Source organism: Lates calcarifer, linkage group LG17 (genome assembly GCF_001640805.2).
Source record: "Lates calcarifer isolate ASB-BC8 linkage group LG17, TLL_Latcal_v3, whole genome shotgun sequence".
NCBI lineage: Eukaryota > Metazoa > Chordata > Actinopteri > Centropomidae > Lates > Lates calcarifer.
In genome coordinates this window covers 20,683,404-20,698,052 of record NC_066849.1, presented here as the reverse complement: position 1 = coordinate 20,698,052, position 14,649 = coordinate 20,683,404, and the positions used below count along the sequence as shown (strand labels likewise).

Genomic DNA, 14,649 nt, shown 5'->3' with positions numbered 1-14,649 from the left:
AAATATTGTTTCTCTTATCTTACAAATTTTTATCCCAGATATTTTTGCTGGTCTAATGCTGCCTCCATCTGTTAGTTTGTGTTATAGTGTGACTTTTAGTGGTGGACGAAGTATTCAAATTCTTTACATGAGTAAAAGTACCACACAATAACACAAACAAGCTAACGCATGGAGGCAGCGATATTCAACTCCTGTGTTCTGCAAGGTAAGGTGTTTGTCAATGGAGTCTGGTAGCGATATATAGCAATGTTTCTGGGTAAACAAAAACTATCCTACTCTTTAATAAGAATGTCTATCTGTGCGGGAATCCTACCCCTTATATTGTCAGACACTTATAACAATCTGAGCCTGTCAGTTGTAAGAGAAAAACGTGAATATATAAATTACAACATACAGTGAGATGACATAATTAGCACCAGTCAAACTCGAATGACAAAAAACAATGTAGAACCCTAACCCCAACCCTAAGCCAGCTTTTCCACCACTGTACAAAATAAGCCACAAGTACCTTTCTTCAGTCTGTGGCTGCTGAGACCAAACATTGACTATTGTTGGTATTGCTTTCTTTGTGTTTTCTTCATTTTAAAAATAAAGATCGTACTTCAGAACACATTAAAAAAATTGTGTCTATATCATTTATCTGTTGTTACTGAGTGTATGTTTGTTGTGAGAAGAGAGTTTCTTACAGGCTCAGGACAGTTGTCAGGACGGGGCAACCTCTTCCCCTCTTGCAACACCTTCACCAATCGGATGATGGTCATCTGACCGTGAGTTCGACCAATCATACTGAGGAAGAGCTGTGTGGGTCAGGACAAGGACAAGTTATGAAAGGAACAACATACGATGCTATTCAACACTGAAACAAATTGTAACTGTTTCTATTTAACCAACTTATCCTTTAACATGTCTCCTTTTTAGCATTCACTTGACCTGTGCATGCCTTTGTTATTAACTGCCCACCAGTAATAGATAGAGGTCAATTAGGATAACAGTGGCAGTTAAGAGACTGATGTAAATGAAAGATCTTGATGATAAACTAAGCTCTTAGAGTTGGCACAGGCTGTAGTTTGGACCCAGCTCCTGCTGGAGTCTGTCATCTGCTCTGGCCAAAAACTGACACCATCTGCCACATATAAAAGACTGTGTGTGTGTGTGTGTGTGTGTGTGTGTGTGTGTAATGCTGTGATAAATTCACTTCTCTATTCCTGCAAGACTGGTACAGTACGTGTTATATGTATTTTTAATTGCAATCATTATCCAAGCTCCTAAAAATGTAGAGTACGATAAGGATTAGAAGTATTTCTTGAATGCCTGTGTGAGAGCAAAGAGAACAAGGAGGGGGCTGTATACTGACTGTCATTGGGCTCTTGGAGGAGTCACAGTAGGTGATGAGTTCGTACATCGTCACACCAAAGGACCAAACATCTGAAGCAAGGTAGAACTTACAGAGTGTCAGACACTCTGGAGCATACCTGAAAAAATGTAAGAGCACGAATTCTTCTTCATTTTTGTGTTGACATGTTAATGATATACACATTGTAATATCACATACGCTATATTATAACTTAAATATGCAGCTTCATTGCTTTTTATAGTATAGTATAGCAAACCTTCAGATTTTAATTTACAGTGCTTTTCTAACTTCCCTCCCCTTGACTCACCAGAAGACGGGGCTGTCGTGGTCGTCCTTGACGGTGTAATATCCCTCATTGTCCTTGATGCTCTTGGTGAGACCAAAGTCTCCGATCTTCACCGTCCTCTCGTTCTCCACCAGCACGTTTCGGGCAGCCAGGTCTCGGTGGATGTAATTTTGAGATCCCAAATAATCCATTCCCTGAAAATCATGACAGAAACAAAACATCAGGGTCACTATCCACAAGTATGCAGCCTGTGGGCTTTGTGTGGTTTTACTTGAATGACTGAAACGCACCAAACAGCCCAGGACTTGAGGATGTATACCTGATGTATCATCTACTAATTAAATCACTTTAAATAATAGATATGAATTAAATCATTTGCTGCACTGCCAGCCATGTTGATTCAGTGTTTTCCTGGCATTTGCACTGTTTCCTATTTGTAGCAACATAAAGCTTTAACATCAACTACACCCACCCACAATTAAGTTTAGTTTTTAAATGAGTTCTTTACCAGACACATTTACCAGATCACTATGTGTTCGCTCTTCTTTTCTGAAGTGTTTTTGGCCCATAAGCTATAAATCTTCAACAGCAAACAACCAAAAACACTATAAATTCCCAACAACCATTTCAAGGTTCCTGTTAATTTTTATCTGCTCATTAACTTTATCAAATCATGTGACAATCACATGACCACTGTTTTGAAATGCAGCTCACCCCCAGTATCTATACAGGAAGTGTTAGAACATTTCAAAATCTGAGTATGGGTTAGTATTTACAGTCGCTACACAGCAGTCAGGTGTTAAATACTAAGGGCTGGCAGCTGGTGTTTTACTGTTAGTCAGTTAAATGTCATTATAAGAAGCGGAAATATCAGCAGGTCTGAGGAAACAGCTCTGAAAACAAACTGTACCTTACCTTGCATATTTGGATGGAGTAGCTGAGCAGGGTGCTGAGGTTGGTCTTGCTTTTGTTTCTGGGTAGATACTCTTTCAAACTGCCCAGTGGAAGATACTCCATAATCAGCTTAATGGCCTGACCACCTGCAAATAGATTCACACATGAAGAGGACATTTCAGCAACTACAGCGTATATCCAACAGCACAAATAGTTTCTATTGTGTGTTCTATTATGTGTGTTTCTGTGTGTACAATCTCTCCATCTCACCTTCCTCTTGACAAATCCCCTTGTATTTGACTATGTTTTCATGGTAGAGTGCCTTCAGGATGTCGATCTCACTTGAGAGGTTGTTGCTCTGCTCCTCCCGGTTCTCAGGCTTCAGCGACTTCACTGCCACCAGCTCACCAGTTTTATCTCCCCGAGGATCATAGCGACACAGCTCCACCTTACCAAAGTGGCCCTGCATGACGAATGTGAGAAATTTTTGTTATGTGGACAGTCAGGAATGAGTTCTGCTCTACTTGTGGAACTTCTGTGTGGATTGTGTCTTATCATTGCCTAAATTCTTTCAGGTCTGCATCTGCTCTTGCTTATATTTGTTCTATAGATAATACCATTGTATCATGTATTATATGTATTATCTTTAATCCCATTTTAGGACATGAATCACCACAAGAATGCTAAGACTCCTGTTGGCTTGGTGAACTATAATTATCAAGTACTTACAGTGTAAACTGCACTTAAGGAAATTATAAATTTAATACAAAACATTTACCAATGTATGTTAACTAAATGGCAGTTAGCATAAAGTTACTTAATTTGTACATTTGAAAATTACCAGTTGGATCATTCTTATATAAAGTAAGATCTATTGTACAGAGATTAACACAGAAGCACTAGAACAGCACAAGCACATCAGGAAGAGTTTACCTCTCCAAGGTCTCTGATCTTCTTCAGGAATCTCTTTTCAAACACAGTTGGGTCCACCTCTGGTGTGGGTTGGGGTTTGATAGATGGGTCTGAGAAATAAAAAAGAAACAAATATAGAAACCTGCCCTTTTCTTCAACATAAGCACAGTTGCATCATAGGAAGTCTATTGTGGTTGACAGTGTCAAAGTTTCCACCAGAATTTTCTGTGGTTATGCAACTATTCGCTTGCTCTGGTTTCCACACAAATGGCTACTCTTAGTATGAAAATTCATAATTCAAGCTAAAGCCATTCTGTATCACCATTATCAATAATCATAAAATATCTTATTTAGGCCTTTGGGGTGCAACTTGTGATAGAAGGATTTTAGTTCAGATGATTTTGTACTTGTCTTAGAATTTTCATTTAAGAGGGTCAGGAGGTAACAAATTTTAGCTTTAGAAAGACTGGCTGTAGTATCCAATTCAGGCCAGCAGATGGCAGAATAGAGTATATGAAGTTGCCATGGGGCCCAGCTGAGGGGCAGATCAGTGATAATGCACCCAGTGAACTTCCTCATGAACATCTGAGTTGAGTAAACATCTCTCTCTCTCTTTCTCTCTCTCTCTCTTTGCACTGTGAGGCTGCTACGAGGTGAGATACAAAACATGCAAAACATTCAGATCATATTCCAACTGAAAACAACTGCCTTGCATTTTTGAACCTGTACCTGGCTTTTAACCTGTTCTGCAGTGTATATTTCAGGGACTGTTCAATTGTATCTTAATTGCTTAAATATCTGGATGTTGTTGGGGCAGAAGCACAGTGGCAATAAAACTACTGAAACTGCAGAAACAAGACACTGCCTGAGGTTTTACACAAGCACCCACCCAGTTATATTGTGTATATAACGTATAATAAGCACATTCCCATCACACATACTTTTCTCTTCTAGCATGTCAATATCTCTGACGATAGCCCTGAAGAAAGGTCTCTTCTTGGGGTCGTAGTTCATGCAGTGGGTCATCAGTTCAGCCAGCTCTCTGCAGTCTGGGGTGGCCAGTTGGCACTCTGTTTCATAAAACCTCTCCTTCTGCTCAGCACAGACACATACATATGAATGAGGAACTGCATGCAAACAAAGTGTATGTGATAATTGATTTGTGTTGGTGGACAGGTGGTGAAAAATAGAGGAAGAAAATAGACAGGAATATTTAAGAAAGCTTGCTCAAATTTAAATCCACAAAAGCGCATTAGTTTAAATGTATGAATTATTATATATAGTCATGTTAAGTGCTTGTGTGTGTTCCCCATACCTCTGTGAGTTTCTTCTCTTTGAGGGGGACTTCTCCATCATAGCAGATCTCCCACAGGGTGGTACCAAAGCCCCACTTGTCAGCTGCAATACTCAGGGCAGACAAACTCTTCACACACTCTGGAGCGATCCATGGGATACGATGCACACACTCTGCAGAGGGCAACAAAGGCAACAGTAAATAAATTAAGCATAGACTTGTTACAGCTCCACTGTGTCTATATAAAAACAATAAGTCAGCCATATGTGTGTGTAATTTTCTAAGGTGTTGTGAATTGTAATGATTGACAGCACCAATGTAAAGGAGAGTGATGACAAATCTTGCCCTTTAAGATGTGATAATGGAAACATTTCCTTGAATATTATCATGTGTGAAATCTATCTTAACCTTTTAAACGAGTGATGAAAACAGGTACTTGCTGACCTTCTTACACACAAACTGAAATTTGGGTGAAACAGACCGAAATCACTTCAACCACATGCTGACCAAATCTCCATGCTTAACACTTGTGTTTATGCACTGTTTGGAAGTAATGGTTAGGGTGTGTCCGCCTGCATCTCAGCCAACATACTATCACCATGATCCACCACCATCAACAGTAAAATACAGTACTGGTCTAACAGGGTGACTGGGCGGGTATTTGGCTCAAAATGTTGAATGACTGCCTTCACTGCATATAAGAGGCCTTGGCATCTGCTGGCTGAGATATATCACAGACTGAAAGAAATGCTAAGGTGTAGATACAGGTAGATGGTTGATTTCATTAATACTTAGAAGGAAATTAAATTGATTCAACAGTCAGATACATTAAAATACAAATGAGATACATGAAAACACAAATTATCTACAAGAAATCTACAGTTGGCTCGGTTTAGCTCTTTTGGCTCCACAAACCCATAATATCAGATGGGGGGAGGGGTGGGGGTTGGCAAGGGCATGCAGCTTGGACTGGAACACAGCATGACTGACTGGAAGGAAACAGGACAAGGAGTAGGGGAAGAAACAATAAAGGGGCGGAGTGGAGACAGAAATGTTAGTGGGAAAGGAGATAATTGAGTATAAGGGGCAGGGGGAGAAATGCAAAAAGAAAGAAAGTGAGGAACTGAGGAATAGATTTGAAGGCCTGAGTAAAGCAATCACAGATTGCTGGGAAGAAAGGAGGAGTGCTCCCAGTGGGTTTCTGAGCACTTTATCCACTATGTGTTCAATCAAATCTATGTACAAGGACATCAATGTGTAACTGGAAGACTGGTTGATCGGCAAAGTGATGGAGACAGAAGAAGAAATGTTTAATAGTTCTGGGAACCAAGAGCAAGTATTCCCAAGAGTGTGCAGCAATGTACATTTGCACAGAAACATTTCCAGTCTGTCCTGCCTGTTTGCCGACAAGACAAACAGAAACATGAGGCGGCCATTTGAGGGGAACTGTGCAATCTGAGAAATGTCCTTGTTGTGCTGTTTTCCCTGAACTTTGATCTAGCATTTACAAACCAAATTACAGTCTGAGAGGAAAATGTGCCCATGTTATTGATTTTGTGACAAATATCACTCCCATTACTGACATTGTGCTTGATCGGGAAATGTTCTTTTTTTATTAGTTTTTTTTCCCCTGCATTATGTAGGAGTAAATGAAGGCACAGAGGATGACTTATAGGCCAAAAAAAGGAAATCCGACTCAAAATAAGGGCAGGGCACAGAGGGAGACACTGCAACACGCATCTTATTAGTTCATACTTTACAATTTAAAGTCTTAGGAAATAAGCATGAAGCATATTTTGAAATTACACTCACTGGATCAAGTCTCAACTGCAACCAAGACCACTGTTTTCCAAAGTATTGTCTAAATAGTTTCACATATTTAATGCAGTTTTAAATTAGTTTTAATTGACCTATAACCATTTTTTTTATCTCTGGACCTCTGGTTAACTTTTGTTGTCCAATTGTCCAAATGATTGTAGTTTAACTTAAATATTCCATGTCTTCTCATTTTGGTTTTACTTTCACTTACAGCTAACTCTGAAAGAAAGTGGAAGGTTTTGTGAATTTTTTCCATGGTAGCTATGTAACCATTTAGGTTTCACTTTTAGTAACAGTGAGACAGAGTTTGTGTGTGTGTTTGTCTGTACTTGTGCTCACCCTCTCTGGTGAGTACTGTGATTGGTATTCCTGGGTCGCTGAGCTTGATGAAGGGTCCTCCTTCATCAGCACCCAGTCCGTCTCTGGCCAGCAGGATGTTCTTAGCACACACAAAGCCGTGGACCAGCTTTTTGTCCTCCTATAAAAACACATGGACAAACACACACAATCAAACAAACACATTAGTCTACAATCAAGAGGGCATATTTACAGATTATGTTGAGGAAATGGAATTGTGAAGATAATGCCATGGCTGCACACAAGACTTATTTATTAGATTCTAATAGGTTTTTTGTGTGTGTGGGTGGGTGTGTTTTTCTCTCTTACCAAGTAGCTGAGAGCTGATGCCAGCTGCTTGGCCACCTGGAACTTCCATGGTGTGCTGAGTTGAATCTGCTGTCTCCTCATAAATAAGTCCAGTGGTCCTAGTTGGACAAACTCCTCCACCATGATATCTTGAGACACAAAAAATTGTTTAAAAAATAAGACACAGCACCACAATCACATACACTCATGCCTGTGCACTCTTCTTCATGTGTACTTACTCTCCAGGTGGCGGACACACACTCCATACAGCAGCACTATGTGTTTATGGGACACTTGTCGCATCATGCTGGCAGTTTCAAAGAAGGCCTGTCAACAGAAAGACATGACTCAATACATAGCACAGTACAAAAACTTACTGAAGATCTTGAAAGCCTGGTGCTAGTATCAGCTTTAAGTGTGGGTAGAGGCCACAGAATAGGTGGTTGAAATTCTCATAAGATCAGGTCAGAGAGGATGAACGGTATCTGTGAACGTGTGTCTCACCAAGGAGATGTCCCTGTGTCCAGAACCAAGCACCTTCAGGACCACCTTGACCTCCTGGAAGGATGAGTAACCTGCATCTTCGTCTTCCTCGCTCTTCACCCTCAGTGTGCCCGAGTAAATATTGGTTCTTGTGCCCAGGCCGAGGTGCTCCTCCTGGTTAACAAAGTATTTTATTACATAAAATATCTGTATCCAGAATCCAAACTATGGCCACTATAAGAGAAGCTCAGATCAGTTGTTAAAAGTGTAACTGTGTGGATTAATGCAAAAAAATCTGAATCTTATGTTGTCACCCTCATTTACATAGGTAACATGTAACACTGTTGCAAATGCATTGACAATCATTTGACACTTTTTAATGCATTATACGGACTTACATTCTCATCATTCATTTTGAGAATTTTACATCTTACATGCTGACATTGACAGACATCCTGTAAAAGTAATTGTAAGAACTGCATCACTGTGAAAACACAGGAGTCACTGGCATTCAGAATGTGTACCTGTTCAATCTCCTCCTTGAGAATGCGATGGAAGCTGAGCTGACTCTCCTGCATGGGTGTCTGAGGGGCTGGGGCTCTGTCTTTAGTGACCACCAGCAGGTTAGAAACCTCTGCAGCACAAACACAGACAAGAACACTCTTTTAAAGGTGCCATAGTTGTGGATACCACAACTGACCATTTTCAAACGTAAGATAGAGTTTTAGATTATTTTCTGTTAAAATCAACGTGCAGAGAGGAAACAATTCTTTGTGTTAGGTAATCCCTCACAGACAATGTCACATCTGCTTGTATTGTTGTCAAGTTATTTTTATTGTAACACTATCAAAAGTTTTGATTTATTTGAAAAGTCTGCAAGGCATTCACACAACAGTGAACACTGACAACAATAAAAACAGAAAAGCAGAAATGTTGTTCACAGTAAGGTAAACTTGGGCTGCAGCACCCAAGAATGCTGCTAATGTATAAGTGCACTGGTATTCAGCATGAAAGCAAAACTGTGTTTACATGTGGTAAAACAAGCACTCAACAATTACGTCAATGTGGCAATGATGTGAACAGCTATTCTGGCTGGCTTACCATACTGATTCAGTTTATTTTTTGTACATACAGAGTAATGTGTGGGAGGATGAAGTTAAAATGTGTCTGTGCCTGTTACCATACTATACGTGCATGTAGGTCTGTTCGTGTGTGTCTGTGGGTGTCTAATGTTGTGACAAAACCAGTGCTCTGTGGTTTAAGGGGGAGAAAAAAAGTATCTGCACTCCATCAGTTTCACCTTGCATTCACTGTCAAACACTGTTCAAAGCACTGTTCCGTGACATGAAATCTGTGTTTTCATGCAAAGGCAAAACACAACATACATTTACACTTACCATGGGTATTACATATTACACTGCACCCACCCCTTAACCATTTCACCTGATCCTGGCCTGACCTTTAACATTTAATCTGAGTTTAGGACTGGCCAACATGGTTATATTCAAACATTGCTTATGTTAGACACACACGTACACACATCAACCCACTCTCAAACCAAATAGGCCTTCTTTCATCCATCTGCCATTATATACTCACTTAATATTATTTTCACAAAAGTAAAAAAACATGCATAGACCCCAAACAACACTAAGCAAAACTGTTTCTATCTTATTCTAGGGATGTGGGCATACCAGTGTGTTATTGTTGGAGCATGGATGTTGTATAACACCATAAATATTTTAACAGGGGCGACAACACAGCACTCTTTTGTCTTCCTCTAAAGCAGATATAGCCCAAACCCTGAACCAAAACAGTTGTGCAGATAATAATCATCACCACACAACCCCAAACAAACATAAACAGCTCAACACATCCATGCATGCATGCATACATAGCTCCACCTTTCCCTGAGTGAAGTAAACACAAGAGTGCTAGTTTGGCTCCGGAAACCCACATTTACAACTCTCTTCCTCCCTGACACCATTTCACACAGACACACACGCTGTTCCTGCCAGCACTGCTTCACTTACCCTCAGCTAGTGAGAGACACAGACTCTTACAGAACACCTCCCCACTAAGCCTTGTATGGAGGGAACGCTTTGTTTCACTGACCTCTATGGGTTGAAAGGTTGAAAGGTCTGTTGCACTTCTGACCCCACCCAACATCACAGTTAGGTGTGGTCTGTTGTTGTTGTTGCCACACCCAGATGTGATGTAGCTTCCCACAAAGGAGTGCATAGTTAAATGTTGTACAGCAAAGGGTGTAGACAGAGGATGCAGAGACTACTAGATTCCTGAGCCTACTGTAGCATTTATCACTGTCACCATAGCTTTCATATGGACATTTTCAGTATATATAATTGATGCAACTTGCTGTAAACCAGTAAAAATTACTTGAGGTGAATTTGTGTTTGCACTTGTCCTCACATTTTAAAACCTTTTTTAATTGAATACCTAGTGTTGATGCCATCTGTCGGTTCCAGTCACACGAATAATAAACAGTTGAGTCACTCAAGTCCTGAGTTTTCACAAGAAGTCTGAGTTTTCATCTCTATCTTCAGTCTGAATGCAGTCAGTGCTTTACCCCTACTACCAGATATACGTATTTCTGATTCCTGATATTGATTAGTTTTATCTTTTGTAAACTCCATTATTGCCACTGCTCTGCAGTAATAAGTGAACTGGAAATTGTTTGAGACACAGCCAAGCTTTCTGCAATTTTATTTTCATGTCGCTGGTATAGTATTTGGTTTTGTGAAAGAAAGAACAGAAAGAACAAACTGAACAGGAATGCATATTGCGTTACATAAATACAACAGTTATGCTGTCTGTCAGTCCTTATGTCTTAAATAATTTTAAGTCCTGAGCATGGATTACCTGACAATTGAAAGTACATGCTTAGAAATTTTATAGCACTGTGTGCCTCTCTTCATTTGGGTATGGGACATTACTACATGTCTTTTTGAGTAGATCAGCATGTCTGTCGCTTTTCTATGTCTGTGGCTGCATTAAGCTTACCTCTAGGCTGTGGGGGGCAGCAGCGGAGCAGCTGGAACTGGAGGTTGTCGGTGCGGAGACTCTGGCCCTCCAGGTGCTCCAGCAGCTCCCTGAGAGTGGACCGCAATGTATCAGTGCCGTACAGACGGTACCCTTCAGAGGCCACCTCAATCTGGAAGTTCTTATACTGCTTCACAGGACGAGACTCCTTCAGGTCAATCTGATTGGAGATAAAGAGAGAATTTAAAATAATGACATTGTTAAAAACTCGTACAGAGGGGGAGATCAAAGGTAGAACTCAACAGAAGATAAGAGTTTAACACGAGAGTTACGTGAAATAAGGAAGAGTTACAAAGAACAGTGAGAGTGGGAGCACGAAAGGAAAATAGTGAACAGTGGCTATTTAGCTAAGACCCAGTGGGTCAGCTTTGTGAATGTGAGTGCTTGTGTGGGTGTTTCCCGCTGTGCTGACTCGCAAAGCTGTAGTCTTAATCTTAGCATCTTGTTATCCAATATAAAACAAACTGACAATATTTGGTTCACTGCCTCTGTGCTATGCTGTCTGGTTAGGGAACAAAGGACTTTTCCTGGGATGCCTGTCATTACCTGTCCCAGTAATACATATATTCATATCATCTTTCACTAAAGTCACACAGCACTCAACAAAGTTTAGGGAACCCATTCCCTGATAGGTCATTATGAGGACAAATGCTTAAGAAGTTCTCAGCTTACATCAGTTTTTCCTGTAAACATTTTTATGACAGAGAGACCTGTGGAAATTTAACAGACACAACGACAGTAGGTGTGGCTTTGATTCCAGTTTTAGTTTATGAGACATGACGAGAAGTGATATTTTAGGTCTCAATATAAAAGACAAAAAACTCTTATGTAAGTTATTACAATGGAACTAAGGAGTGTTTTGTAACTTTTGCTTTATAACAGCCATGTCAGCTTATCAATTTTGGGTTTCCTCTGGTTACTGAAATAAAATTTCAGCTCAATTACATTTAATTTTTCAAATAAATGTTTTGTTTATACAACAGTCAGCAGGCTTCTGCCAAGTGACCACTGGTAATATTTATTTCTTCACTACCTCAGTGCAGACAACAGTGATGATGATAAAATAGTAGTCAGTGCAGCTCCAGCGCAGGATGTAGGTGCCCTCCTCATTGCCCTCTTGACGCAGCTTGTGGATGGCATACTCCGTACTAGACAGGGTAAAACACAGTAAACCTTAATATAATGTTCAGTTGAAGATAGTATGTTCGTTAATACTACCACTGCAATGTTGTCTGTCATACTGTTTGTGGTTCACTGTGACCAGTTTCTCTTCTAGGGATTAATGAAGTTATCTATCTACCTATCACTGATCCAATTAAAACTATAGAATGATATAGATATAGAATTATGTTTGGTGACTGCACGTAGTTTGTCAGGAGCAGTAACAAAAACATTAAGACAAAAATGTTATTGCTACAATGGAGAGTCTGATTAAAAAAAATTGTAGATTAACAATGTGGATGACATTTAGGCTGACTTTAAAAAGCAGTGTGTGACTTCTGTGCAGGGGGAGGTAGAAGCCAGGCAGGGCAAAGGCAAATACAAATTAAGGTCAGCAACAGACTGCTTATAATGGGTGTGTTTAAAACATGCTCTCTCTCTCTCTCTCACACACACACACACACACACACACACACATCCCACCAATAAAGCTGCCAGTACAAACCAGATAGGTCCATGGCAACCATCGTTGATGTTATGCACCACTGAAGCTGGAGCCACCTCCTTGCACAGGTAGTGGTGGGCATCCACTGTCAGCCTGAAGTACCCGTCCACAAGGGCTGCGAAGGACAGAGCCTCCGGTCGAGAAGCCATTAGCATCTCCTGAAAAAAGAAAAAAGACAGGGAAAGAGAGATTAAGATATGGAGGGAGACAAGATGTGATCAGACTGGCAGGTATTATAAAGCCACAATACTCCAGAGGCCTATCTGAAAGAGCGCTAATGTATTACAAAATTAAAATTGATTTTCAGATGAAGCATGATATCACCATTAGTCATGGCTAATGCCATGGGGCATGAGGCAGCTTTGCTTCAACATGTTGTAAATGCAAACAAATGTTCCCATTGGTCACATTAACTTGGAAAACAAGTAGGTACAGTAGTCCAGGTTGAGAATGATTTTATCATGACTGTACTAAGACACATCACAATGGTATTTAGTGTACAAGACAAGAAGGTCTAAGGCAATTGCAACAACAAAGCCACAGGAATTATGTATGTTTGTAGAACAATGGCTATAACTTCTGATGTTGATTAAGAATGAATTAAAAATAATAAATGTGACGTAATTTAAAAACATTTAGTTCTAATTGGAGTACAGAAGTCGATCCCACACGAAACACAGGGCACTTTGATTTGTTTGCGTGTCTGTCTCACCATCCTCTTGTTGTCCTGTCTATAGATGGTGACCATTGCCTCTTTGATGACAGTGTGTGTGATCTCATGGAAGTCGCAGAACACCACCCAGCCTTCATTTGCCTCTTTCTTCCTGTCATTCTTCTGTTTTCCATCCAGCTTGTTCTTCCTTGACTTGCCCTTTTCTTTTGAGATCACAGATGTCTATTTTAAAGACAAACATAGCAGACACATACACATGTTATACAGATTATATGAGAAAATAAACCATGAAAATTTTCAAATACTGTCAACTACCATCATCTGAAAATACTGCAATGACCATCATAGGGTTTTTGATACATAATTACCTCAAGTGCCAATTAAGAGAAAAAATGTAGACAATATTCTGCTATTACAAAATTATTCACACAGACATAACTATCTAAAACTATAATAAATAATCAATAAGAATAATGGATTGATTGTCTGGCATGTGAAATGTCAAAAGGACTGAAAAAATGCCAGTCACACCTTTGCAGAGACCAAAGTGACATCTTGACTGAGGTTTTTTTTTTATACCAAAAGCCAAAGATATTCAGATAATTTAATTTCTGCACAATTTTTCTTTGAAAAATCACTAAAGCCATCAATCATTAAAAAAATATTACTCTTTACTGTTGATTGACTAATTTTCTCAGCTCTGTATGTGATATCAATAGAATATCATAGGGATGTGCTCTCCAGATAATAGGTAAGCAATATGTCTGCCTGTTGTCTGTCACCAACAGTTTACCATTGTGAAACTAGAAGTCTCTGAGGTATTATTAAAAACACTGCTTCACTCACTGCAGCAGGCTTCTTTCTCCAGGAAATGCCAGTGGTACCAGTCACCAGAACTTGCATGTCACTGCTTGTCTCCATGTTCTGACTCTGGCTCTGCCCTTGGCTCTGATTGTAGTACCCTGGAAGGAGAAATCAATCATTACATCTCAGCAGTTACACATGGAGAGAAAATATTTCAGTGCCATAGTTAGAGACATTACTTGCTTGGTTTTTCAATACTGTTTTTACAAAATCTTGCAGTGATTATGCAGTGACAAGCGAAGAGGGGGAAAAAGTCTTACTAGCGAGGATTACTGTATGTTTATATTGAGAGAAAATTATGATCTTAAATAGGTTACTCAAACCAGCCAGTTCTGCATCAGTGTTTGAAAACTTCACACATTGGTTAGACTCATACAGGGTCTGGTCTACTCTGTGATAAGTGGGTTAATGTGACATGTAAACATTTTGTTCCTTTCACTTTTGGTTTTCAACGTCTGCACAAACTCACACACAATGTTTTTTGGTATATTTGGTGTGTCAACAAAGTTTTATTTTTTTTTGTTAAAACTGTGGGTGGGACCTCACATGCATTTGGCACATAAACACACCAAACTAACCACTATCTCATAACCACTATAATCCTATACATGTTGTTAAAATAAAATAATAATTAGTATCATTATTTTTTTTTAAATAAATATACAATTTTAATGATTATTTTATTAATCTCTCTCTCAGT

General features: G+C 39.6%; 1 protein-coding gene across 1 annotated transcript in view; it reads right to left on the bottom strand.

Annotated features, from left to right (window-relative positions):
• jak1 (Janus kinase 1) overlaps positions 1 to 14,649 on the bottom strand; it is a 33,137-nt gene that overhangs the window by 2,720 nt on the left and 15,768 nt on the right. The window contains exons 7-24 of the mRNA XM_018696440.2: positions 13,932 to 14,047; positions 13,125 to 13,307; positions 12,413 to 12,570; positions 11,780 to 11,894; positions 10,708 to 10,906; positions 8,211 to 8,320; positions 7,708 to 7,860; positions 7,443 to 7,530; positions 7,225 to 7,352; positions 6,898 to 7,036; positions 4,762 to 4,913; positions 4,388 to 4,538; positions 3,468 to 3,556; positions 2,805 to 2,997; positions 2,556 to 2,680; positions 1,662 to 1,834; positions 1,355 to 1,472; positions 687 to 797 (exon numbers count right to left, since the gene is read on the bottom strand). Coding sequence (XP_018551956.1) covers positions 687 to 797; positions 1,355 to 1,472; positions 1,662 to 1,834; positions 2,556 to 2,680; positions 2,805 to 2,997; positions 3,468 to 3,556; positions 4,388 to 4,538; positions 4,762 to 4,913; positions 6,898 to 7,036; positions 7,225 to 7,352; positions 7,443 to 7,530; positions 7,708 to 7,860; positions 8,211 to 8,320; positions 10,708 to 10,906; positions 11,780 to 11,894; positions 12,413 to 12,570; positions 13,125 to 13,307; positions 13,932 to 14,047 — 2,501 coding nt within the window. The remainder of the gene's footprint in view (positions 1 to 686; positions 798 to 1,354; positions 1,473 to 1,661; positions 1,835 to 2,555; positions 2,681 to 2,804; positions 2,998 to 3,467; positions 3,557 to 4,387; positions 4,539 to 4,761; positions 4,914 to 6,897; positions 7,037 to 7,224; positions 7,353 to 7,442; positions 7,531 to 7,707; positions 7,861 to 8,210; positions 8,321 to 10,707; positions 10,907 to 11,779; positions 11,895 to 12,412; positions 12,571 to 13,124; positions 13,308 to 13,931; positions 14,048 to 14,649) is intronic.